This window comes from Leptopilina boulardi, unplaced genomic scaffold (genome assembly GCF_019393585.1).
Source record: "Leptopilina boulardi isolate dan_hultmark-lab unplaced genomic scaffold, ZJU_Lbou_2.1 LbouV2_162, whole genome shotgun sequence".
Taxonomy (NCBI): Eukaryota; Metazoa; Arthropoda; class Insecta; order Hymenoptera; family Figitidae; genus Leptopilina; species Leptopilina boulardi.
The window spans coordinates 1,774,261-1,801,453 of NW_026137710.1; the positions used below are offsets into that span (position 1 = coordinate 1,774,261).

The following is a 27,193-nucleotide window of genomic DNA, read 5'->3' on the forward strand; positions in this document are numbered from 1 at the left end:
AAGTAAATTTTCGGTTCCATAAAACTCATGTAACACAAAAGTGGTTTAAGGCCAGGTCCAAGTCGAGTAAGCTGTTCCTTTGAAGTTTCAATGGAACAGCTGAAACTAATTCGGCTAAAAGAAATATCTATCTGGATTCAATCAAATAAAAATTCTAACAAATTAATTTTAGGCATTATTCATGTGTCTCATATTCATTTATTAAAAATGGCTTATTAATTAATCACAATTATTGTATAAGGGTGATTCTCTCAAAAAGGACAAATTACGCTTTTAAGATATTTTGTTAAAAAATATGAAAATTAATTGAAATTACTTAAAATTCTGTCAGCCATACGTTATGATTTAACAATTTTCAATCGGACCACTAAAGAAAATTTTAAAAAAAGGTAAAATAACTGAAATATTGAATAAAAACTGATGTTACGGAATGGACTTTTAACACTAGTTTTCATTCAATAATTCAGTTGTTTGCCATTTTTTTGAAATTTTCTTTAGTGATCCCATAAAAATTTGTTGAATTTTATCGTATGGTTGGGAGAATGTTTATTAATTGAAATTAATGTTATTATTTTTTAACAAAAACCTCGTCCAAAAATTGTGCACAAATAATTTGTTCTTTTTGAGAGAATCACCCATAAATAATAAATTAGCATTAAAAACCAATTTATAGCTTAACGTCGAAAAAGACCAATCACTTTTTCAGACAGACAGTGAAGAAAGTACCATTTGACATTTAACAAATGGCAAATTAAATTACTCTAACAATTAGAATGATGGTAATGATTCTCTAATATTAAAACATTGTCTTCCATATTAATGTCTTTATAATAGGTTTTTAATGGAACAGATTGAAATGAATAGGGTATTCATTGCAGTGAAATTTGTAAGATGTTAGTTGACGATCACACTTTCAGTTGCGTGTGTAGTGCAGTTGAAACAGAAGTGATTTTCGAAAGTGAGTTATTAAATAATATTAATATAATAATTTTAGCGTCAATTCAAGTGGCATATAAAACAAGAATTTGTTGAGCTAATGAAATATCGAGCATCTTTTTAAGTAAGTAAATTAAAATATCAGTTCATTATCATTTTTAGCATATATGATTTATAACATTACTTCATTATGAGTGTTATTTTGTAAAGTTTTTTATATCATCTGTTTTTATTTAAAATTAAAATGACAATTTATTACTTAACAGTTAGGTTAAGAATTTGTTTAAAAAAGTAATTCTTATTTAATTTATCTATTTTTGCTGGGTTAGTGAAAAAAAGGACACATCAAAAATAATTTTTTTCAATAACTAAGGCATAAAATTAACTCATTTGGCTTCTACTCCAAAAGAATGCGAGTTTCATAGAATCCTGTTAGGAGTTAAAATGTAACTAATTTACAAAATTATTTTTTATTACAAAATACTTTATTCACTCATATATCGTTTATAGTTTTTAATCATTATCTAGTAATAATGTGATTTTTATTAACCCAAAATATTCGCGAACGAATTTTTTTAAAATTGTTATTAAAAACCCTTTATATTGATGACAGTATGTAGGGGAGACCGGGGTTACTTGGTGCACTTTTCACTCTTTGTCGTGTAACTCACTCATTTTTGCTTTTTTTAAAAAGTTATTGTATAGAAAACTTGCTGTAACATCTCAGCTTCAATTTAAAAAGAAGAAAATTTCAATATATTTAATACTTTTCTTTTTATACTACTCTATTTGAAGATGTGCAAAGCGCGCCAAGCAACCCCGTCCCGGGGTTGCGTGGTGCAGGAGTGAAATTTATTAAATTATATGATTTAAAGTTTAAACAATATAAGACTTAACAAAATAAGTCTTGTACTGTAATTTTACAATAAAATTATTTTAAAAATTAGAAAATTTTATTTAAATTGAAAGCATTTTCTATGAAATCGTAAAATTATCAAAGAATATATTTTTTTTTATAATTATGCTGTGAATATTTAAAAACCCATTATTCGGTTAAATTTTTTGAAAAGTATTGTTATTGGTGCTTATTAATGTGTAAATTTCATATAATCAACTTGATTTAATCATTTTATTAATATTTAACGAAATTTTTATATAACCGCGCCACCTAACCCCGAATGTACTTTTGCAATATTTATTAACATTTTATAAAAACTGTTAATATAATTTAAAAAATTTTTTTTGTTTCTTAATAACAAATGTATAGAGCTCAAAACTTGATATTTGAGCTCTTCTAAATTTCATTTTTTAAAGAGGTATCACAAAAAAAGAAGAGGTTAAAAAATTACTTTGGAGTGCCAAAATCAGTTATTTTAATCTATACTTTACAATTATGAATGAATATTAATGAAATTTTGTACAAACTTACAGTTCATCAAATACTTTAACTTGAATGATGAGAAAAATTAATTTTACTTAACACTTTCAAATAAACTCAAGTGCGTCAAGCAACCCCTGCGCCAAACAGCCCCGGTCTCCCCTACTATCAATAGTAAAACATTAATATTTTTAAAATGTGGAGGTGTAATACAACCCTTATTATGTTTCATCCTACACTCCGGACCTAAAATACCTACACTATAGTTTTTTCCTTTAAGAAAAGGCAATTTTTACTAACAAATTTTAAAAATTAAAAAATTAGTTACTAAACAAAAAAAAATAGATATTCATTTCCGTTCCTGTTTTTTAGAATTAAACATTTTTGAAAAAATAATAATTTTGTCATAAGATTTGAGTAAGTATAACTTTTCTTAGAATATATCAAGAATCATATAAAAATTGTAAACTAAAAGAATTATTCATAAAGAAATGTTTTTCTTTTCGAAATGTTAAAAACTTTGTAATAACTTATAGTAAAATTTCCTAAATAAATAAATAAATCGATACGTTTTTAAATGTTCTACTAATTGGTTATAATGGTTTTGACATTAAAATTTTTTATTTATAAAAAAATTACTAACTTTTGAAAAAATCTCAATATATGAAATTAAGCTTAAAAGATAAATTAACCATAAATGCCTCTGACATTTTAAGATTTTCAATCACTGAAAAAAATTGCAGTTTTTCCATGACCGTGGCAACCCCGATTAATATTAACATAAACATGAGAATTTTCATTGTCACCGAGTTTAATTTGGGCCTGAGTGAAGAGAGAACGAATTTGTCGAAAAATACAAAATATAAACATTCTAAACAGTTTGTAAGATTCGACGTTGTCTGAAGGGAAGGGTGGTGGAGCTAATGCCAAGGGAAAAGTCGACCTATGTCGAAAGCAGCCGAATATTCACACTCGGCTCAATTCCCGCCATACTCGCCCCCATACTAATCACTTACGCCGGTTTTGAAAACTTTCTGTCGTTTTTCCTTTCCGCACCTCTAACTTACACTTACAGAATAATTTTTAAGGGTTGTTACCTGCAATATTAGGAAATAAGACTAGACTTTTAAAATTTTGACAGTTTATTTTTTGGGTCAATTTAAAAATTCATTATTTTTTCAGAATTTTTTACCATGTAATTTTTGAGAAAATAATAAAATATTTTTTCATATTTAAACAAAATAAAGATTGTATTACACTTCCTATTTTTTAAAATATTAATGTTGTACTAGTGATGTAATATTTTGGCACCAATCAGAAGGTTTGCTAATAGAAATTAAAAAAAATATTCTTCGGCAAACGTTGAAAATAACGGGAATAAATAAGTATTAAATCAAAAAATTATTTCAGTTTTTCTAGAAATCCCTACAAATTATTCATGATATTAAAGAATATAATATATCTATCAAAGAAAATTGCTTAGCAAACATTTTAGATAATAATAGCAAAAAATAACAAATTTTAAATTTAATTCAATTTTAAAACATAAATCGTTGTATTATCCCACATAGCACGTAATATTACCTGGTAATATTACAATAATATTACCTGGTAATATTATTGTATTATTAAAATTCCGCCTCATGATAATATTATCCGGTAAGATTACAAGAAATTTTAAAAATCAGTTAAAAATATTTGACTGATTAATTCTTATCTTTTTGTGTTTTATTATAAAAAACTTTGAAATGTTTATGTATTTCAAATAAACGTGTAATATTACTGTAATATTACTATAATATTACCAGGAGGCGGACATTTTAATATTATTCTAATATTACGTGCTACTTATTGAAACAAGAAATTATTAAAAAAGATTAATTAAAAAGTGTGCACACGTATTTGGGAAAATTCAATTTTTTAAAATTTGTAAGTAAATAAATATGTTATAAGCAATAATAAACTCTTTTTAGGTAAAGAGAGCAATGGATCAGAATAATACAAACCGAAATCGTTATAATAAATTCTTCAGGCGTGATTCAAATAGCAAACACATTCACCGTAATACACTTATGAACATCAGAAATCAATTAAGACAAATTGATGCAGAAGATGCCATATCTAACAATAATGAAGACAGGATGATTAATATAACACAGGATATAAGAAACGAGGAGATTATCAGTGATGTAATAGAAATACAGTCCCGTATTGAAGCTGAAAGGTTTAAAATTGCAATACCATATCAAAATAATTTCCTAATTTTAACAAATTTGTATGTTCATTATATAACAAAAAATGAACATATATTATTTACTATGGATTTTTTCACCATTGTCAAATAAATTGTCAAATCTTATGCTAACTATTCCATAAACTTGTATCAAAATATTTTATTATAGTTGTTTATGTACATGTTTTTAATTTTGAATATGGATTTTTCAGTGGCGATAACATGGACTACAATGTTAACAATGACTTAGAAATTCAACCCTTATCTGCAGAAGAATTCGCGCAAGAGGATGAAGTGGAAGGTGAATATCAAAGAGAAGAAGATATTCATGAAAATAATGAGGAAGATGATGATAATGAAGATAATGATGGCTCTGAAATGAACGATAGTGAATATGAGGTAGAAGGTGAGAACGGCAATGATGATAGGATAGAAGAACATTTATTTGACTTAGATTATTTAAATACTCCGTTATTCGAAGGAAGTAATTTAACAGTTGGAGAAACTGTATTTATGATAGAAAGCTTTTCAAGTCGTCATGGTTTAAGTAAACTTTGTGTGCAAGATCTTTTAGAACTTTTACAAATAATAGTTGGTGACTGTAATCTTCCGCAATCCATTTACACATTTAATAGTGTATTTTCTCGTATTCTAAATTTAATATCTTACTACTTGTGTTGTAAAGAATGTGGTGCCCAAATTGGGAAAATAAATAGATCCGAAAAATGTAAAGATATTATAGTTTGTGGTAATTGTCAGACTGAAAACGAGAAAAATTTAAATAGCGGTTGCTATATAGCAATGTTTGATTTGCAAAAGCAGTTTAAATATTTTTTGGAGGATCCAGAAATTGAACAAGCTTTGTTTGACAATGAAGATAAAAGACGTAAGAATGGAATGTTTCAAGAGGAAGAAGTTGTTATAGAAGATTTATATGATGGTGCGATCTATTCTCAATTAAAGCAGCCAGGAAATATCTTATTTGGGCCATCGAATTTTACTATTAGTTTTAATTTAGATGGTGCTTCATTTTTCAAATCATCTAAAGGATCATGTTGGCCTATCCAAATAATTTTAAACGAACTACCCCTGAAATTACGTAACAGGAGGTTAGTTTTAGGTGGATTATGGTTCGGAACAAAAATTCCAAAAGTTGATGGAATGTTAAATATTCTGTCTAATGAATTTGAAAAAATTAGTACAAATGGAGTTTCGTGGAAAAATAGTAATGGTTACGAAATTGTAAGTTACATTATACCTCTCTTTTGTTGTGTTGATTCTGTAGCCAGACCAAAAATTACAGAAAGTACACAGTATAATGGTCGTTATGGTTGCTTGTATTGCTATAATCCGGGCAAGGTATTTAATAAAACAATAAAATATCCTAGTACAATAAATCACGAAAATTTAGTTGATGAAGAAATAGATGGTGATAACTATAGAGACAGAACATCTACGGAAGTAATAAATTGTATGAAAGAAGCATACATCCTAAATAAAGAAATAATAAGTGAAAGTAATAAAGTAACTTGTAAAGGATTTAAGGGATTATCGATGTTAGCAAATGTTGAATATTTTGATATGCTTTGGGGCTTACCTCCAGATAAACTACATTGCGTAGAAGAGGGTGTAGTAGGTTCAACATTATTTGACATTTTTTTTGACAAAAAGAAGAGCTCACCTGGAAACTATATTGGATACCCAAGAGCATTAAAAGAAATAAATGCTCGTTTAATGTCAATTAAACCTCCAATTGAGATTCATCGACTACCTCGTGGCATAAATCAGCGCAAATTTTGGAAAGCTTCAGAATTTGGAGCTTTTTTATTATACTATTCTATTCCATGCTTTAAAGGAATTTTATCTACAAAACACTTAAATCATCTTGCGCTCTTAGTAGAAGGGTATCAGCTTCTTTTGCAGCGAAAAATCACTAGTAATGATTTGCGTCAAAGTCATTTATTATTAAAACGATTTGTGGATGAATTTGAAACTTTATATGGACCGGAAAAAATGACTTTTAATCTCCATTGTTTATTACACTTTGCGAAGGCTGTATTTATGTGCGGGCCAGCGTGGTCATTTTGCACAAATCCTTTTGAGTCGCACTTAAGAGTGCTAAAGAAATACACACACTCAAGCAACGGTGTTTGTATTCAAATAGCAGAAAAAGTAGGGAAAAAAGAATCACTGTGCGTTGTAAAGAAATATTTAAAATTAAGAGATGATGTAGATTTATTTATAAAAAAAATGTCAACTAGTAAATCACGATCCTATTGTTTAGAATTAGGAGATGGATGTATAGTTTTAGGATATGGAAAATTTAAAACACTTCGAGAAGAAGAGATTAATTTACTGCGAAGAAACACTATAGAAGGCAATCGGTTTATGGTTTACAAAAAAATAATTGTAAATGGTCGCACTCACTCATCAGATGATCATTTCAAAGCAACAAGAAGAGATAATAGATTTGCAAAGTTAAACGACGGAACACTTGTCAAAATAATGCGCTTTGTTGTAATAAATGGTAATTGTAAAATATTTGTTAAAAAACTGAATACTGAAGCTGTAATACTTGGAGATACTTTGCTCACTCATATGAGAAAAATAATTGCTCCTGAAGATAACCAGCTTTTGCTTGTAGACCCTACTAACCTAATCGAATTATGTGTACATGTTTGCGTAAAACCTGGATTTAATTATGTATGTACTTTATTAAATCACGGCGAAATTCAATAAAATTTTTCGTTATATTAAATAATATTTTTTTATACACTTATGTAAGAATAAAAACTACTATTATAAAAAGTAATATTACCGGTAATGTTACTGTAATATTACTCGCTAATATTAAGGTAATATTACAGTAATATTGCAGTAATATTATACCGTAATATTAAGGTAATATTACAAGATAATATTACAGTAATATTATGGGAATATTTCTTTACGAAAAAAATCTACCCATCCAGGGAATCGAACCCCGAACTCAAAGCACACGAGTCCAGAGTTTTACCAACAAGCCAAATTGACTTATAATATATTTACGTTTTTTATGCTTTATGAATAACTCAAATCAGTCTGTAATATTACTGTAATATTACCGTTAATATTACAGTAATATTACTGTAATATTACCGTTAATATTACAGTAATATTCCCGGTAATATTACCTTGAGGCGGACATTTTAAGATTACTGTAATATTACAGCGTTATATTACGAATCTCACGTGTAATATTACCTTGATATTGAGGATATATTACGTGCTTCTTGGGTAAATATTATTTGAATTCGAATTTAAAAGAATATGTGTAATATAGAAATAAAATAGTCTAGAATAATAAGATACTGTCGAATTGTCTCTAGTAAACTCTGAGCGAATTTTATCAGGTTTTTCGCTCACGTTTTAGCACATTTATTACTATTATAATTAATTATAATGATAAGAATTAATTAATATGCATATATTAATTACTATATTATTAAAATTCAATTTAACATAATTCTTCTACAAATCAACTAAATAATTACTAATTTTAATTTCTCTTTTTAGCATATTGCACTATAATTAGATGCAATATTTGGTTCAAATCAAATTTATATTGAGTGAAAACTGGATCAAATTCGCTCAGAGATTGATTAAGCGATCAATTCATATATTCTATTTTACAAGAGACCAGAATGTTTTTGCTCATCTAGTTGTAAAAAAATAAACTTTTATGTAGAAATAGCCAGCGATTTCTAATTTTTTTCAAATATATATATATATATATATATATAGAGTTAACACAGTGGTAAGAATAGGTTTTCAACTGTATGTTGCTTTCTTATAACTAAATGTAAGGAAACTAGCTTACTGTAAAATAATAAATACAAATTTGAAGTAGGGACTTTAAAAGTATAGTCGTAGTCATTGACGCCTTCCATTTTCTGTCTTTGTCTTACAAACGTGACTCCATGTATATTATATGTACGTTAGAAAAGGACAAAAAGAAAAGTATAGGCCAGAAGGATCTTTTATGCTTTTATGGCTTTTCATTGCAAAATTAAAAATTGTTGCATTTGAAAAAAATAATTTTTAAATATTATATTTGTAATGTACATGTTAATACAATTACAACGATATAAAATTTTTTGCAAGTATTTTTAAATTATTGAAAATTAATTTTAATTAATGGAGTATTTATTGTATAATCATTATGTAATTTTAGAGTTTTTACATAATGTTTTACATCATTGGAATCGTTAAAATCTATAAATTACAAATATAACATTTAAAAAAATATTTATTTAAATTTAAATAATTTTTTATTTTGCATTAAAAAGTCATAAAACCTGATGGACCCTCGAAAGGACCCTTCTATTGGAAAAAGGGAATATATAAAAAAATGTAAATTGTAGTAGGTAAAAGTAAATAAGCGGTTTGAAAAAAATAAAAAAAATTGTCCTGAGGATTTCAAATACATATTTAAAAATTTTTCATAGAAATTAACTATTTAATTTTTAACTATTTATAGAATTTTTTTGGATGTCTAGAATCCAATAACAAATTTGAGCAATATTTTTTTGCTTTACTTATAACTTTTTTCCTATTAAAAATAGAGAAAAATGTTGTAAATGTTTTTTACACGGAAGATCTTACACTTTTAGAAAAAAATTATTTTTTAAAAAAAATATTAATTTTTAAACAATTTGTTTAAAAAATAAAATTTGTTTATAACTTTTAACCATGTTCTCCCTCATTTAGAGCGCGAAAAAAATCATGAATATTGTTTAAGTCATAATCAATTGATGGTTAAATTTTAGAGATGGCATTATTTTTTGTTTTCGAGATATTAATTAATTAACTAACAAAAGTTAATAAAAAATGAAATATTTTACGAACAAATAAAATTAGAGTAATTTTAAAAACACCATTTGAATTCTTATCAAAATCCGCATCCAACGAGCCCTATATGAATACCCGGATCAAATAACTCGACCGACGCTCGGACGCACGCTCTAATGGTAGTCGGGTAGCAGTGAGCCGCCCACAGGATGTCACTGCTACTTGATTGGTAATAGAGCGTTCGTCCGAGCGTCGGTCGACTTATTTGATCCGGGTATTCATATGAACTATTTCTAATAAACGGGTGTTAAATTAATAATTAATAATAAAAATTATTTAAATAATTAATAACATTTAAGGAAATGAAGATAAACCGTCAATTCTTTTTTTATTTGGAAGATCATCTAATTCTGTGTTAAATAAAACCAGTATAAATAACATTTTTAACAAATCTAAATTATTAACAGATGATTTTTGAAAATTGAGGTTTTAGCACCCTACGACACAAGTTGGAGGGGGCTAACTACCTACTCGGCATGGTATTTTTCAGTCTTTTTCTAAATAACATTTTATAATTAATTTTTGATTCTTGGTAATACTTAATATTCTTTTTTTGACACAGAATTAGATGATCTTCCAAATAAAAAAAGAATTGACGATTTATCTTTATTTCTTCAAATGTTATTAATTATTTAAATAAATTTTATTAATTATTATTAATTTAACACCCGTTTATTAGAAATAGTTCATATAGGGCTCGTTGGATGTGGATTTTGATAAGAATTCAAATGGTGTTTTTAAAATTACTCTAATTTTATTTGTTCGTAAAATATTTCATTTTTTATTAACTTTTGTTAATTAATTAATTAATATCTCGAAAACAAAAAATAATGCCATCTCTAAAATTTAACCATCAATTGATTATGACTTAAACAATATTCATGATTTTTTTCGCGCTTCTAAATGAGGGAGAACATGGTTAAAAGTTATAAACAAATTTTATTTTTTAAACAAATTGTTTAAAAATTAATATTTTTTTTAAAAAATAATTTTTTTCTAAAAGTGTAAGATCTTCCGTGTAAAAAACATTTACAACATTTTTCTCTATTTTTAATAGGAAAAAAGTTTTAAGTAAAGCAAAAAAATATTGCTCAAATTTGTTATTGTAAATATCTCGAAAAATATTAAAATATTTAAATAAATATTAAAAAATCCAAGACATTACAAAAAATTCGAAATTTAAAAGAAGTTCGATAAAATCGTTTCTCAACAACGAGACCCAGCTTAAAGGTTTTGTAAAGGAAGGGAGTGGTCAGGTCATGCCGGCTTTTTTTATTCATCTCGCTCTACCGGTTACCATAAAAAAAATTTTAGGTAAGAAGTTTGTCAAAAATCCGCTAGTGTTCGCGTTAGCCAGTCCCATTTTAGTATAAATGATTTCTGTAGTGCTATGTAGGTAACTCGAAAAAATAGAAAAATGATCAACATAATAATTTAAAAATTAAAGAAGCAATATATTTAGTACAATTATAGTTAAATTAAAGCCAAATAGTAATGCTTTACAAATTGTGATAACATTGTTGCTATTAATATTATTAATGTTATTATTAAAGATTAATAACTACTATCTATTTGCCGTGGTTGCTTATATTAGAATAATCTATTTTGTATTAAAAAACAAAAAAAATTAACATTACATTTAATGACTAATTTTCGACTATTATTTAAATTGTATTTATTATGATTGTAAAATGGAGATTTGTAGGAAAATTTGGCAACACAAAAATGTAAAATAATGTTAAGTTTTGATATGGGTGTCACGTGAACAAGTTTTTTTATAGTTAATTTTGTATTAAACCAAGTCCTCTTCTGGGCCCAAAGGCAGAAGCTTAATTAATAAATAATTGTATTTATTTTTCAGTCGGAAAAATAAAATAAATATATAATAATTTTGTTATATATTATAACGATATATATAAAGAATTTAAAAATTATAAATCAGTTAAGTTAAAAAAGTTAAGGTAATTAAGTTTATTTAATTAAAAAAAAAAAAAATATATATATATATATATACTACGAAATATTTATGAATGTGATTTTTAAATACAGGTTAAAAACCTGAGCAGTACTTTAAACCATTGTTGAAAGTTAACCCGACATCCCTTTAAACTAAAAAAAAAATTATACCTGAGGATAAACAGGTAGTGGTACTGAAGTGGAACTCATGCCAAGTCCAATTCAGTACCATTCCAGTACCACTCTTTCGGTAGGGATGTTAAACATGAAAATCATAAGATAGAAAAGAAGAAGGAGGTAATTACAAGTAAAGATGAATTAGATGATTGGCGATTCAAACAGCTACACTAGCGCCACAGTTGAACTAATTTAGGCGTGACTCGCTCTAAAGCAGTCTCTGTTTTGACAGTTTATTTCAAATTATTTAATTATTCTGATATTTTTTTTATTTGATAATATTTATTTATTTATTATCTGTGCCCCTAATTCAGAATTTTTATCAGTTTTTGGCGATTTTAGCTCAAAGAAATTTTTTTTTGCCGAAACATTACGATAGTGCAATTTCATGTATTTTTTTACGCTGAATCCGAATTCGAAGTCAGAATTGACAGATTGGCTCAAATTTTGAAGATAATTCCAAAAAACTGATTTTGAGTATTTTGAGTTTTTTGTTACTTGTGTTTTTTTGCAATTATCTCAAAAATTTGAGCGAATCTAACAATTCTGACTTTGGATTCGGATTCAGCGACAAAAAATACATGGAATTACACTATCGCAGTGACATTCAAAATTTTTTTAACTGTTTGATTTTATTTTTCTTTCTGAGCAGTTTTTTGAGTTTATCTCAAAAATAAGAGCCAATCTGATAATTCTGACTTCGGATTCGGATTGAGCGTAAAAAAATACATGAAAATAGACTAGTGTAGTGTCTCGGCCAAACAACTTTTTATTTTTTGTGTGCCTGTGTAATAGAAGAATTACGTGAAGCGCAAATTATATATTGAAAATTATTGTTTCATTTAGTCAGGCTCAAGAAAAGTATATAAGGAGGTGTTCCATCAACTTTCTCTCAGTCATAAGATGAGCATTGACGTGTTCGGACATCCTCTTAATGAAAGAGGAATTGTAAGGGTCGCAAGAGGACCTCCAGGTCCACCTGGAATTAGTTTTAAAATTAACTCAGAAGGTCACTTCGACTTAGAGGGTAGGAAAATTTCCAATGTTGCTGATGCAAAAGAAAAAACTGACGTAGTTAATTTACAACTTGCACAACGTTTAGTCGAAAACGAGTTAAGACTAATATATCAAGTAACGTCTTCACTACGAAAAGAAATTGACAATTACTATATATTATTATAAATTCTCGAAGACTCTATAAACGAAAAATTAAAAGTCTTGGAATGAGAAATAAATACTGATTTATCATATCGAAACGCTGAAATTATCAGTCAATTGGATGGTCGTTTGAGTACTCTAGAAAATGAACGACAAAAAGAAAACAGTAGTGACTGAACTTCATAGTCAGGCAAGGAGGAATTATCGCCGCCGAGTCGACATGCGTGATATTGATGAGACTTGGCAAGCAGATTTATTAGAAATGTTACCTTATTCTAAAGTAAATAAAGGTTTTAAGTATTTACTAAAAGTTATAGATATATTTTCCAAATACGCTTGGGCTGTTCCTGTAAAAAGTAAATATGGAAAAGATGTCACTAACGCTATGAAATTTATATTTATAGAAGGACGTATTCCAAAAAATCTACATTCTGATAAAGGTAAAGAATTCTATAATTCTCAGTTTGAAGCTTTAATGAAAAAGTATAAAATTAATTTCAACTCAACATTCAGTAATTTAAAAACATCTATTGTTGAACGATTTCATCGAACTCTAAAACGCAAAATGTGGATGCAATTTAGTCTACGTGGAAATTATAAATGGTATGATATATTACCTAATTTCATTTCCAATTATAATAACACTAAACATCGGACTATTGGAATGAAGCCGAAAGATGTTACTGCAGAAGATGTTGAGATTTCGAAAGAACGATTTTTGAAGCTAAGAAAAATACCTTTAAAAAAAGCAAAGTTTAAAATTGGTGACAAAGTTCGAGTCAGCAAGTATAAAAGCGTGTTTGAGAAAGGTTACACTCCCAATTGGACAACAGAAATATTCACAATAGATCAAGTCTTGTCAACTAAACCTATAACTTATAAACTCAAAGACTATCAAGATCAACCCATTAGTGGAGGATTCTATGCAGAGGAACTTCTTAAAGTAAAATATTCAGATATTTATCTGGTTGAAAAAATTCTTAAGACATGTGGAAATAAAGTTCTCGTCAAATGGCTTGGCTTTGATAACTCTCACAATACTTGGGAAGAGAAAGCAAATTTATAACTTAAATCAAAATTTATTCTAATAATAAACATTGACAATGCCGAATTTAAATATTAATCTCAAAATTGAAACAAGCAGAAATCAATTTGAAACAATTATCACAAAGTGAGTTTAATACTCTCTATAATGTAACTGTTTAATAAAATATAATAAGATCTTCCACAGAGTGCAACATACTTTCATGATATGCACGTTGTATTTTTAGTCGACCTTCAAAGCTCGTCGATACAGCATGAATTATAAAGTGTGCATCGTACCCACTTAAATTGTGAAATACAATGGGTACAATTTGGCACTCATGATAATTCAAGTTGCATGATTCATGCGCAGCACCTCTATATTTGCCAGTAAGATGACAATGATCGCGAACCATTTTAACATTAGCTGGTATATTCTTACGGCAAATATGGCATACACTCGCTTTCTTAAAATCAGCGATTTGCTGAGGAGTTAAGGTGTCCATAGAAATAGGATTAGAGTTGCATTCCGAGCGAGACGAGCGAGAAATATATCAAAACGAGAATGATTCTCGTGTTTAATAACAAAATCTCGTCTCATTCTCGTCTCGAAAGACGAGATTATAATATAACAAGAATCTCATTTTTTCTCGTTTATTTCTCGTTATAAAAATTAATTTAAGAAATATATTTGTAAATTAATAAATTATTAATTAGTAACTAAATTTAGAAAAAAGTATGATTTATTCAGAACATTTTAAGCAATAACAATCTTATTAAATATTAATCTTATTTGAATTTTTATGTATGCATTTTTTGTTGAATTGAAGATGCTAGAGAACAGGTTGCCCAAGAATTAAGGGACATTAAATATCTAATGGATGAATCATTTAATCGATTTCGGTGTTTTGTGACAGTCAAGGAACTTCTGGAGAATAAACGTTCAGATGACACTGATGTTGCTTGGATTGATAAATAATCCCTTGCCATTTTAGACAGAATCGGATACGTCTTTTGGTGGTTCTTCCACCACTCCAAAATGTCAGTATTACTGTCGGACCTTTTTTCGGAGCAATAAATATTAAATTCTCGTTGCCAGTCGCTAATAGAAACATTAATAGGATCTTCTTCAAACAATGAATTTAAATTTAGATCATCATTTTCATCGCTGCCCAATACATTTTGAACACAGCTACTGTAGTTTGGCTGATCGATTATCTATATAATTATTTAAATAATTATATTTAGTAGAAAATTTTAAATTAACATAATTAAAGTTAAAATTAATTTACGTTTTGAAATTATATTATTGGAAACTCAGTTTAAAAATATTTCAAAATTAATTATAAAATAATGCTGACAAGAATGCAAAATTATTATTTAATTCATTAAGTTAATTTTTCAGTAATAAAAAATAATTAAACTAAAATAGAAAAACAAATAATCAATTTAAATTAATTGAATAACGGCAAATTAAACAATCATTATCATTGTAAATTAAAAAATCAGTGGTTTTTAATTTTTTTTAATTACTTGTTTTTCTTGGTTCTGCATGGTTTGAGAATAATCTGTACTCAAGGCTGCTTTAAATTTTTTAATTGACATGGCCTTCATTTCTTTACCCCAAGTCGTTTTGTCAAAAGTTTCGACTTTGAATCTAGGATCTAAAATCAGCACAGTACAGTAAGTCCAGTTCGTTTTCTTGTAATGCTTCATGATCTTTGCATAGGCTGCTTGAAGTGCTTCCAAAATCATCTCTTCTATTGGATTTAATTCTTCCAAATTATAAAGTTTTTCAATAGAAGTTTCCAATTTATCTAATAGCAAATTCACACCAATTACTACCAAGTTTAATGTAGGATATTTTTCACCACTGAGTAAGTCTGTCAAGACTTTAAAATGACGCAAATATTTCGTAAGTTCTTTAAAAATATTCCATTGATATTCCGTAATTTTGAACTTGTTCAATTTCTGATTATGCTCACATAATAAATCTATTGCTGGCTGCATTCTAATTGCTAACACAATCATATCATGTGTAGAATTCCATCTAGTTTTTACGTCGATGTTAGGAGAAAGCATCTGAATATTGCAAGTTTCGCAGCAGGTTTTTAATTTGTTTTGCCATTGCTCTGATTTTTTTAGAATTTTGAATAAACTCCTCAAATTTTTTACAGGGTAGGTGCAAGTCGTCGATTCTGATTCTTCTTCATTTTCTTCCATTTCTTCGTTTTCAGTCGAATCACTCTCTTCTTCACTCTGATCACTTTCTCCATCCTGTGATTCTTTATCGTCAATTTTCAAAACTTTCAACATATCCTGGACTGCAAGATTAAAAACATGCGCTAGGCACCGGAAGTGATGACTTTCAGAGTCGAAATCTTTTATCAGTTTTTGCAATTCAATCATACATGTCGTGTTGGCGGCAGCGTTGTCCATCGTTATGCCCATCACTTTCTCGAAAATTTTATTTTCTTGCAGCATTTTAAAAAAGCAAGCAGCTATATCTTTACCCTTGTGTTGACCATGTGAAGGACAAAAATCTATCACGAGAGATTGAAGCACCCAATTTTCTTCAACAAAATGAGCAGTAATCCCAAAGTAGCTTCTGTTAGCTATAGATGTCCAACCATCTAATGTAAATGACACCTTGGACGCATTTAGTTGTAAAATTTTCATAACAATTTCCTGTTTCTCGTAAAATTGATTTTCAATCAAACTTTTTAAATGGTTTCGCTGTGGAACATGAGCCAATGGATTTACATATTGGAATAAGTCTTGGGAAACCTCATCGTCAAAAAAACTGAGTGGTAAATATTTTATGACAACAAAATTGACGAGTTTTTCAAGAAATGTATCTTGTTCAAATTTCTGAAAAAATTCATGGTTTTTATTTAGAATATATGATACAATTTTTTATATTTCAAAGGTTTATTTGGACGATACATTAAATACAATAAACCAGAAAAAATTATAACAAAAACTCAACAATAAAAATTTTTATAAATTAAAATAATTTATAATTAATAAATAAGAAATAACACTTGAGTAAAATATAAAATAAAAAAATATTTACATTTATTATCTAGGTTCTGTCATTATCAGTTAATTTATGTAAAATAAGGTTCGACAAGTTTGTATAAATCCAGAACAATAAGTGGAAAAATAAATAAAAAATTGTAAATATAATAATCTTAACAATATTCTAAAAAGCAGAATAATTTTATATAAAATTTTTTCTGTCTTTCTCAAAAAATTAACAATATAATATATTTATGTAACAAAGAAATTTTTACTTTTGATTTTGGAGCAAAATAAATGTCTTTAAATTCATTCTCATGATATCTTTGTAGATGTCGTTGAAGTCCTGAAGTATTACCATCAGTCATTTTTAAAACTTTATTTATCGATGTCTCATTTAATTCACATACTTTACATCGAGCTTGTTTCACATTGTTCTCGAAAAATATTTCAAAATACTTAGTCAAAGGTGGAGCATTGAGTTTTCTTCGTTTACAGGTTATTTGTTTTTCTTTAATTTTCTCTTGTGCAGTACTAGGTCTGAAAATTTTTCGTTTTTTAAAAGAATAATAATTAAAATCATATAAAAATAAATGTAAATAATCTACAATATAATTTATTATAATAAAATGTAAAGAAGAAATAAAATTTCTATTTTTTTATTCAGTTTAATAAATGTTTGAAAAATTAAATTTAAATAAATATTTAAATTAAAAAAATTATTTGAGGATTTTTATTAAAAAATTCAGGTTTTTTATTAATAAATAATCATAAAAATTCTATCAAATTATTAATATAAATCAAATTAGTTTTCATAAAATAAAATATATTTACGAAGTTAAAATTTCGCCTTCATTTTGAGGTGCATTGAGAATTTCTGAGCCTTCATTTAGAGTTAAATCTTCAATGGCTTCACTTTGCTTTCTTTTTCTCGACATTTTATTCCTATTAATTGCTCGATTACAAACTGTCAGTTTGACATTCCAAATTATAAGATATTTAACCGAGAATAAAAAATTTGAATACAGCTTCGCTGAGACGAGAATAAACAAATGACAATATACATTTTTTTCATGAAAATATTCTCGTTAATCGAGTATGATCACTACAAAAAACGAGAGTTTCTCGCTCAAAATGCATCTCTAAATAGGATTCTTAAATACATTATCAATTTTCTCGGAAAATTGCCTTAACTCGTCAGCAAACCACTAGGCAGTATTATTTTCCTGCCTCGGACACGGTACATACACGGGCAATGAGTTATCGTAACTACATTTTACATAATAACCTGTACTAAGCAATTTATGACGCTGGAAAATTTCAGTTTTACTTAAATTATGTGGATCCACGAGAGCAGTCCGACTTTTGAAGGCAGTACCCCACCACTACCGCAGGCAAGTAGCGGCGCGCGCCGCCGCCGTGTGGGAGTGCTACTTGCGCGGCACGGTACACAACTAGCTCACACGCTCGACCACTTACCATCTATCGACCGAGCGAGAATTTTACCATGAGATAAAGAGCGCAGCACCGTTGCGCGGAAATAAATTCAAAATAATTATTTTAAGAAAAAATAATATCTAAAAACACAAAGTTGATAATAAAGGTGAGCGCCACCTATTGGGTATCGGGTAAACTAAATCGGTAGGTAAAACAGTTTTAATTAAAAAATAATTTATAAAAAAACAGACTGAAGTGAGCACCATCTATTGGGTGGTCGGAAAACTAATTCAGTAAAAAATGTTAAAAACACAAACTGAAGTGAGCGCCATCTACTGGGTGGCTGGTGAACTAATTCGGTAAAAAAGTTTAAAACCACAGACTGAAGTGAGCGCTTTCTATTGGGTGGTCGGTAAACTAACTTCAATGTTCGGTCGGTAAAACAGTTTCCTACCTTATCGGTTGAGTTGAAATTTTTGGCAGATTTTTTCCTTACCGACTGCTGATAGAGTAGAAATCTGCATTACCGACCGAGCAGTTACCGACTGCAGGTACTTAGCCGAGATCAGAACCTGTCCCAAAACCCCCCTTGCTATACTACTTAAAACAATTAAAAAAAATTTCTATTGTTTATTAAACTAAACAAAATTAAAAATTTCCTTTACAAATTACTCATCATAAAAAGCTTCAGAATGTTGCAAAAAATAAAAAAAATTCCTCCACGCTTTTATCAACAAAAAAAGGCAATAAAAAATGTAATGAAAAATCAGAAAAGAAATTAAATACCTATATTTAATTGAAAATATAGGACGTTGCTGAAGTAAGCAACGTTTATGATAAACGATTTTTAAAGAAATAACTTTCCATAATGGAAATTTTATAATTTTTTTCCTAAAAAATATTTTTTGTAGTGTTTATTATTAAACAAATTATAGAAAAATATTTTTTTAAGTCGATTGCGCGGGAGCATCGCACACTTTAATATTATGTTCCTTATTGAAATTATTGTTGTTTCACTTTTATATTTACGTAGCTTGTTGTTAAAAACCTCAGCTTTCTTATAAAAGTTAAAAAATAAAAATTTTTAATACCCGAAGGGGTGAAAATCGAAAAATAAGGGTTGATTTTGAAAAAAAGGGGTGAAAAATGTTTTTTTTTAACTTTTCGTATAAATTATTGAAAAGTACATGAAAAATGCTTTAAAAATCATTATACATAAATTAAAATCCTTTGACTTTTGTCATAGTTATACGGATTTGAAAATTACAATGTTATCGAAAACGTCAAAACTTTAACCCCCTCTGCTTTCTTAAAATTTTTTTTTAATGAGTTAATATTTTAGGGATTTATTATTTTCATATAGGACAACAATTTACCAAAGTATCAAGACAATCCCAGAACTTTCACTTTTTGGTCTGGGGCGATTGAAGAAGAATCCCTCATAAATGAATCTTAAATTTAAGTTTTCAGTTAATGTCTAAAATCGACTTAAGCCGTTTTTACGGTGAACGGTTTATATACACTAAAAAATAATCGATCACTTTACAATTTAACTAAACCTGATTATCCATTTTTGAAATTTTTCAAAAAATAATTTATATGGAGAACTTATATTAGGTATAGAAATCATGTTTTCAAAAAAAAAAATTTTAAATGAATTTATCAAATTTTGTTAATTTACTTCTCTTGTATAAAATGTATAAGAAAATTAAATCTTACAGAAATTGAAGAATTTTGTGCGTCATTTTTATTTCGTCGGTTTGATGACCTTGCAGGAGTTGATGGAGGTGTTACTTCTCCACCTTGACTTGATCGTTCCTCACCCTCCTCTTCCTGCACTAGTTGTTGCAATTCACATCCAGATTCTTCATTCATTTTTGAATCTATACCAATAGAAGAATATAACAAAACAAAAGAACCATCCCAGCAAACTCGTTCTATAATTGTTCTATTAAAATTAAAGAACATTGTTCTAGAACAATTGTGCCATCAATAACATGTAGCAGTTATAGAACCAAATAGTAACAGTGTTCTAGAACAATGTTCCTAATATGTAACATAACTGTTTTATTTTTTCGTTCCAGAAATGTTCTTAGATATAAGTTCCATAAGTGTTATAAAACATTTAAATCACAAATATTCTAGAAATTTTGTACTTTTTTTTGTTCTAGAATTATGATATAACAATATTATGTCACCTTTCTAGAACAATATTCTCTTTTTGTTATAGTATAAATCCGGAAATTTGTTCTTAAATTACTCTGTAACAAATGTTCTAGAAGAGTACTAAAACATAGATGTCACAAATGTTCTAGGAATTTTGTCCCGCTTCTGCTCTAGAACTGTGCTGAAAGACTATTACATGACATTTCTAGAACAGAATGCTTGTCTTATTCTAGAAATTATTAATAACTTTTAGATCTAGAATTATAACATTATGTCAAATCTACAAATGTTCTGTAATACTTCAGTCACAAATGTCATTAAATGTTTGATCCTTTTTGTTGTAAGATTCCTATTTAAATTTTTTTTCATTCATAATGCCTTGCAATGTAATTTTGTCAATTTTTATGCCAACATCAATTTTTTTAATATTTGAATAATATATAAGATAGAATTTCAATAATATTGGATATTGAAACTTGACCGAAACATAAATTATTTGATTTTCAACAAAGAATTAATATACAGTTTGCTCAAATCTATATAGGGGTGAAAATTTCTCAACTGGGCCACCTACAACTGACTTTTCAAATTTAAAATATATTTTTTCATAATCTATGGCAGGAAGCCGAATTAAAAACATACCTGAAATGCGTTTTTAAAAAAATTAATTTTTTAATTATTTATTAATAATTGAATATTTTGTTACCTTTCAACTAAATTTGCAATTACTCCGTTGCTTGTTAATGAAATTTAATAACATTTGGTGAGTATATAGAAATTTATGTCTCTTTGAAATGCAATAGAAATTTCAATTAACCTTTATTGATTATGCAAAAAAAATTGTTTATTTAATAAACAAATGAATATTTAAACTATTTCTCATATTTTTAGGAAAAAATTTCAAAAACGACATAAATCTACACTTTCTCAACTTTAATGAAGAAAACAAAAATTTTAGTACCTTTAAAAAATGAGTGAATTACGCGAATTTGAAGAGCGACATGCAAGCGCTGGAACAGCCACCACTGCCACGCGTAGCGCGCTACTACGCGTCGAAACCTATTCTCTGTTATCTAATTATGACTAGAATTCTTGAATATCAAATTTTTCCTTTATTTTATTATTTAACAATCATATAACTTTTTATTAGAACTGGTTGCTGAGAATTTTTTCAAAACACGAATATTCATTGAATTATTTTCAAGTAAAAGAATTAGTATCACTAGAGAAAATTTTACATTCCAATGTAAAATTTTCTCTAGTGATACTATTTTATACACTACCGTCCGAAATTGTGCGAACTCTGCTTTTTCAACAACTATAAAACTGTTCAAATCTTCAAAAATATTAAAACTAAAATTTTGTCCTCTTTATTTTATTAAAGTTAATAAAATTCTGAAAGAAATGACACCTTGACAAAGAGAATATGTTAATTTTTCAATTAGATATCTAAGAAAAACCCAATTTTCAATGTTTTTACTATTTTTTTTATTTCTTTGTCAAAAATTAATATTTTTAAACGTTCTTAGGCTCATTGAAATCGTATTTTGTTATGCAATTCAAATTATATAAAACAATTCATGTACACATTCTTCCCTAGCGTATGCAAACCGTGAAAGTTGGCTCATAAAATGTCAAAAAATTTAATTCTACAATAAAATATAATGTTTAAAAATCAAGTAAATATATCATTCTAAACTTCTCTGATTTATGTAAGTAAATTTAAGATTTATACATTTTACTGATCATTTTTTGTCATATAAATATTAATCACAATTTTTTGACATTTTATGAGCCAACTTTCACGGTTTGCATACGCTAGGGAAGAATGTGTACATGAATTGTTTTATATAATTTGAATTGCATAACAAAATACGATTTCAATGAGCCTAAGAACGTTTAAAAATATTAATTTTTGCCAGAGAAATAAAAAAAATAGTAAAAACATTGAAAATTGGGTTTTTCTTAGATATCTAATTGAAAAATTAACATATTCTCTTTGTCAAGGTGTAATTTCTTTCAGAATTTTATTAACTTTAATAAAATAAAGAGGAAAAAATTTTAGTTTTAATATTTTTGAAGATTTGAACAGTTTTATAGTTGTTGAAAAAGCAGAGTTCGCACAATTTCGGACGGTAGTGTACTAATACTAATTTGGCTAAATAAAAATTTGGTTTAGCGGAAATTTAATTAAAAAAGAATTTGGTTAAATAAAAATTAGGTTTTAATGAAAAATCTATTAAAAAAATTCGGTTATATAAAAATTAGGTTTTAATAAAAATTCTATTAAAAAATTGGTTATATAAAAATTCGGTTAAATAAAAATTCTGCTATAAAAAAATTTGGTTCTACGTTAAATTAATTTTCTAAACTTCAAACTTAGTACACATTGAGCGTCCAAATTAAAATCTTTTCGATGATATAACGAATTCATAAATTAATTAATTTTAATAATTAATAATTAATTTATAATTTTAAAAAATTAATTTTTATTTCTTATAAATATCAGAACAAATTTAGTTTTATGAATTTGTTATTTCATTGAAAAGATTTTAATTTGGACGCTTAATGTGTACTAAGTTTGAATTTTAGAAAATTATTTTAACGTAGAACCACGTTTTTCAATAGCAGGATTTTTATTTAACCGAATTTTTATTTAAGCGTAATTTTTATTTAACCAAATTCTTATTTAATTAAATTTTCTCTAAACCAAATTTTTATTTAGCCAATTTAGTATTAGTATAAATTATGTTAGTATAAATTAGTATCGTTCGATAACAGAGAATAGGCTTCGACGCGTAGTAGCGCGCGGCAGTGGTGGCTGTTCCAGCGCTTGCATGTCGCTCTTCAAATTCGCGTAATTCACTCATTTTTTAAAGGTACTAAAATTTTTGTTTTCTTCATTAAAGTTGAGAAAGTGTAGATTTATGTCGTTTTTGAAATTTTTTCCTAAACATATGAGAAATAGTTTAAATATTCATTTGTTTATTAAATAAACAATTTTTTTTGCATAATCAATAAAGGTTAATTGAAATTTCTATTGCATTTCAAAGAGACATAAATTTCTATATACTCACCAAATGTTATTAAATTTCATTAACAAGCAACGGAGTAATTGCAAATTTAGTTGAAAGGTAACAAAATATTCAATTGTTAATAAATAATTAAAAAATTAATTTTTTTAAAAACGCATTTCAGGTATGTTTTTAATTCGGCTTCCTGCAATAGATTATGAAAAAAAATATTTTAAATTTGAAAAGTCAGTTGTAGGTGGCCCAGTTGGGAAATTTTCACCCCATAATAAAATAATTCTATATTTAAAGAAATTTATTTTTTTACATTATATTATCATTTTATAAGATTCAGACTATAACTTAATTTTAGAAAAATTTGTAGGTAGGTACTGAGAATGTGTTTTAAATAATACAAATTTCCAAAAATTTTGATGAAAATATCTTTTGTTCAAAAAAATCACATTTTATAAAAATAAGTCGAAATAGTTGCATTCATTAAAAAAAGTTGAAAAAGTCGTGCAATCTGAGGCTTGCAGGGTTGCACAGTTACGCGTAACTCAGAGTTTTTTACGTACATTACATGGGTTTTTTACATTTGTAAAATACGTATAATAACCCCCACCATAAAAAAATGCATTGTGTTTGAAAAATTTAAGGTAATTTACATATGTAATATACGAAAAAACTCTATGTTATTTACCTGAGGTATATTACATACGCAACCCTGGAGGCTTGTAATTTTTTGGTTCAAATTTGGATTTTTATGAAACATCCCATTATTCGAGTTTCAACATAAAATAGGGGAAATAAGTGAAAAAAAGGGGAATTTTTTAAAATAGAGGAAAAATAGGGGAAACACTGTGAAGCCTGCTTTTTTATGACACATTTTTAATTTGACAAGCGAAATTATTTAATTATATTAATTCGCCTGGGTAGCGATTATGTATTTTGATTTACCTTTGACGTCAAAGTCATTTTCATTTTGACTTCGTAGTCAAATGTCATTTTACATAGTTTTACGTAAAATGATTGTTTTGATTTGTCAAATTGTAATAACCACAATTTTGAAGTATAATTACTTTTTTCCCTTTATTAAAAATTTAAGAATAAAAACTTTATTTAGGAATTAAATGATGAGAAAGTGAAGTAAGTAATTTTAAAAAGATCAAGACAGCATTACAAGGATTTTTAAAAAAACTTTCCTAACTTTAACAAGCTAAGTAAAAGTAAGACGTTAAAAAAACTTTAATTTATGAAATATAATTAAAACATTAATATTATTTTATTTATTTATTCATTTACATATGTTAAGAGGAAAAATTGAAAGAATTATTTAAATATTACTATTTATATATAATTAATTACAGTTTAAATAAAATTAATCGTTAATTTTTATTTACACAAATATAAATAACAGTCTCGTTACTGAATTTATGTTTAGGAATTAATTGCAATTACATTATGCCAAAAAATTGAGTATTTTTAATAATAATTTATGTTCAGCATTTTCTATTTTAAATTACATCAATAAATTATGTACAAAATGTCAATTTGCTCAAAACAGTAGGAAACTAATTTAAGTTAACATTATTTTAGGAAAAAAATATTTCATCGGTCAAATGTAAGTAATTTTATATGTGTTGAATTATCTTTTAAACGACATAATTTCTTCTTTAGTTTTTGATATTTTAGTTTATTTTATTCTGACTACATTTATAAAAATGAAATTAAGGCATTATTCAAAACAATTATAACATATCCCTGGTTTCAACATTAAAAAATACTTACCGTTGACAGAAGAAATAATTTTTTATCTAATTATTAATCTTTTAAAAATTCCTTAATTATACCGCTTTTTTAACTGTTTAAAATTACTTACTTTACTTTTTTATAATTTAATTCCTAAATAAATTGTGGATATTACAATTTGACAAATCAAAACAATCATTTTACGTAAAACTACGAAAAATGACATTTGACTACTAAGTCAAAATGAAAATGACTTTGACGTCAAAGTTAAATCAAAATACATAATCGCTACCCTGTTTCGTTCAGACAGTGTATTATTTCTCTGGCAGGCAAAATAATTAGTTTTTTTTATTTTGCCAGTATTTTTTAACCATGGTTTTTCTCTAACAAGAAATAAACTATAATTCTTATCTTGTCAGTCAATGTATTTTCTCTGACGGGGGAAATAGTCACTTCTTAAAAATTTTGTAAAAAATATATAAAAAGTCGAAAAAGGCGCATCTTATTATAATAAGTAGAAAATTGTAGTATAATCCGAGGCCTGTAATAATAAAAATTGTGATTTACTGAATTTTTAATGAATTTATATTTAAATAAATTTATATTAGTATAGATTGAAAAGATAAAGAAAAGTTTTGAGTCTGAATTTATGGTTGATTAAAATAATAATTAATTATAACTTAGATCTCATAAAATTTTGAAAGGATTTTTAAAAACGATTCGATGTATTAAATTTGAAATCATTTACGCAATTTTTAATAAGTAAAAACATGGTGCAATTAAATTAAAAAATAAGAGAAAATTAGAAAATGGATCACATTCTGTAATCCCAAAAAAACATTTCTGTAATTATTTTTCTAAACCTTTATTTAAATTTTTAATCAGTTATAGAAACCTGATTCAGCATCTATATAAAAAATTAACTGTCAAAGCGTATTTTAGGAGAAAAGAAAATATTTAAAACATAAAACATTTGTGTAATAATAATAGTCTTCTATTCTCTTTACTGAATTGATACACCTTTCAGTGACTTTCGTTATTGGTAATTGAAAATGAGAAATTGAAAACTTATACGACCAATTCTGATAATATAAATCACCTTGCCTTTTTTATTTACACAAAACAAAATGTTGAAACCTTCAGCTTTGACATATCTGTTGACAACTGTTGACCATGGAGTAATATAATGAGACCGAAACCACCCCGGTTCTGCTCTTTCACCACGGTTGTATATAGTACGGAAGCTTTTATGCGCCACCACTAAGCACTCACTCGAGTTACGAGGTACATATTACGGAAACTTTTACGCGCCACCACGTAAAGGCCTTTCTCCAATAGGATCCTAAACTCTTGCGTTGCGTATGCATTGCGTCGGTTGCTATTGGCAACCAATGCTAAAATCAACGCGTCAGTCACGCAACGCAAAAGTTTAGGTTCCTATTGGAGAAAGGCCTTAACGAGGCGAAACCAAGTTTATGCTCGATTCATTTTAGCCTCGAAAACTAATGGGATCGGCTAAACTGCAATACGCCATCTGGTGGGGACCCATTCTCTCCCTCCATTTTCTTTCTTTGTCTCTCTTCAATTAATAGGTTAGAAAGAGTAGAAAAAACAAAATGGAGGGAGAGAATGGGTCAAAGTTACTAGATTGTTACTAGACCACCGTTCCCAAAAGAACCGTGTGTGATTTCGCTGTTTCCATCAGTGTTGCCAAGTTAGTGGTTTTCCCACTAAATTTAGTAAGATTTTGGTCCTTCAGTAACATTTTTAGTAGGAGAAATATTTTAGTAGGAAATTTAGTATCTTTTTTTTCTTTACTGGTTTTTTTTAGTGTTTTTACCTAAATGTAATTTTTTCTACGTAAATTGTATCTGAAGTATTAAAAGTGTGGTCACTAAGTTTAAACTATTTAAGTGAATTAGATTGGTTACACTGATGGCGATTGAACAAATGTTCAGACTGGGTCAATCAAAATTAGTCACACAGTTCTATAAGAAATGATGCTCTTCTACATGCCAAGCCATGCACTGCTGTTTAGTACGGAAGCCTGTACGG

General features: G+C 27.3%; 1 protein-coding gene across 9 annotated transcripts in view; it reads right to left on the minus strand.

Annotated features, from left to right (window-relative positions):
• LOC127277002 (coiled-coil domain-containing protein 28B) overlaps positions 1-26,400 on the minus strand; it is an 81,313-nt gene extending 54,913 nt beyond the window's left edge. For 6 of the 9 annotated variants that reach the window (XM_051297783.1, XM_051297787.1, XM_051297785.1 and 3 more), the window contains exons 1-2: positions 26,243-26,400; positions 19,929-20,092 (exon numbers count right to left, since the gene is read on the minus strand). In XM_051297783.1, coding sequence (XP_051153740.1) covers positions 19,929-20,084 — 156 coding nt within the window. In that variant the 5' untranslated portion in view covers positions 20,085-20,092; positions 26,243-26,400. Of the gene's footprint in view, positions 1-19,928; positions 20,093-24,089; positions 24,174-24,346; positions 24,451-26,237 lie in introns of those variants that run through there. The other 3 variants (XM_051297779.1, XM_051297782.1, XM_051297780.1) reach the window with 3 other exon arrangements.
• Positions 26,401-27,193: the final 793 nt, after the last annotated feature.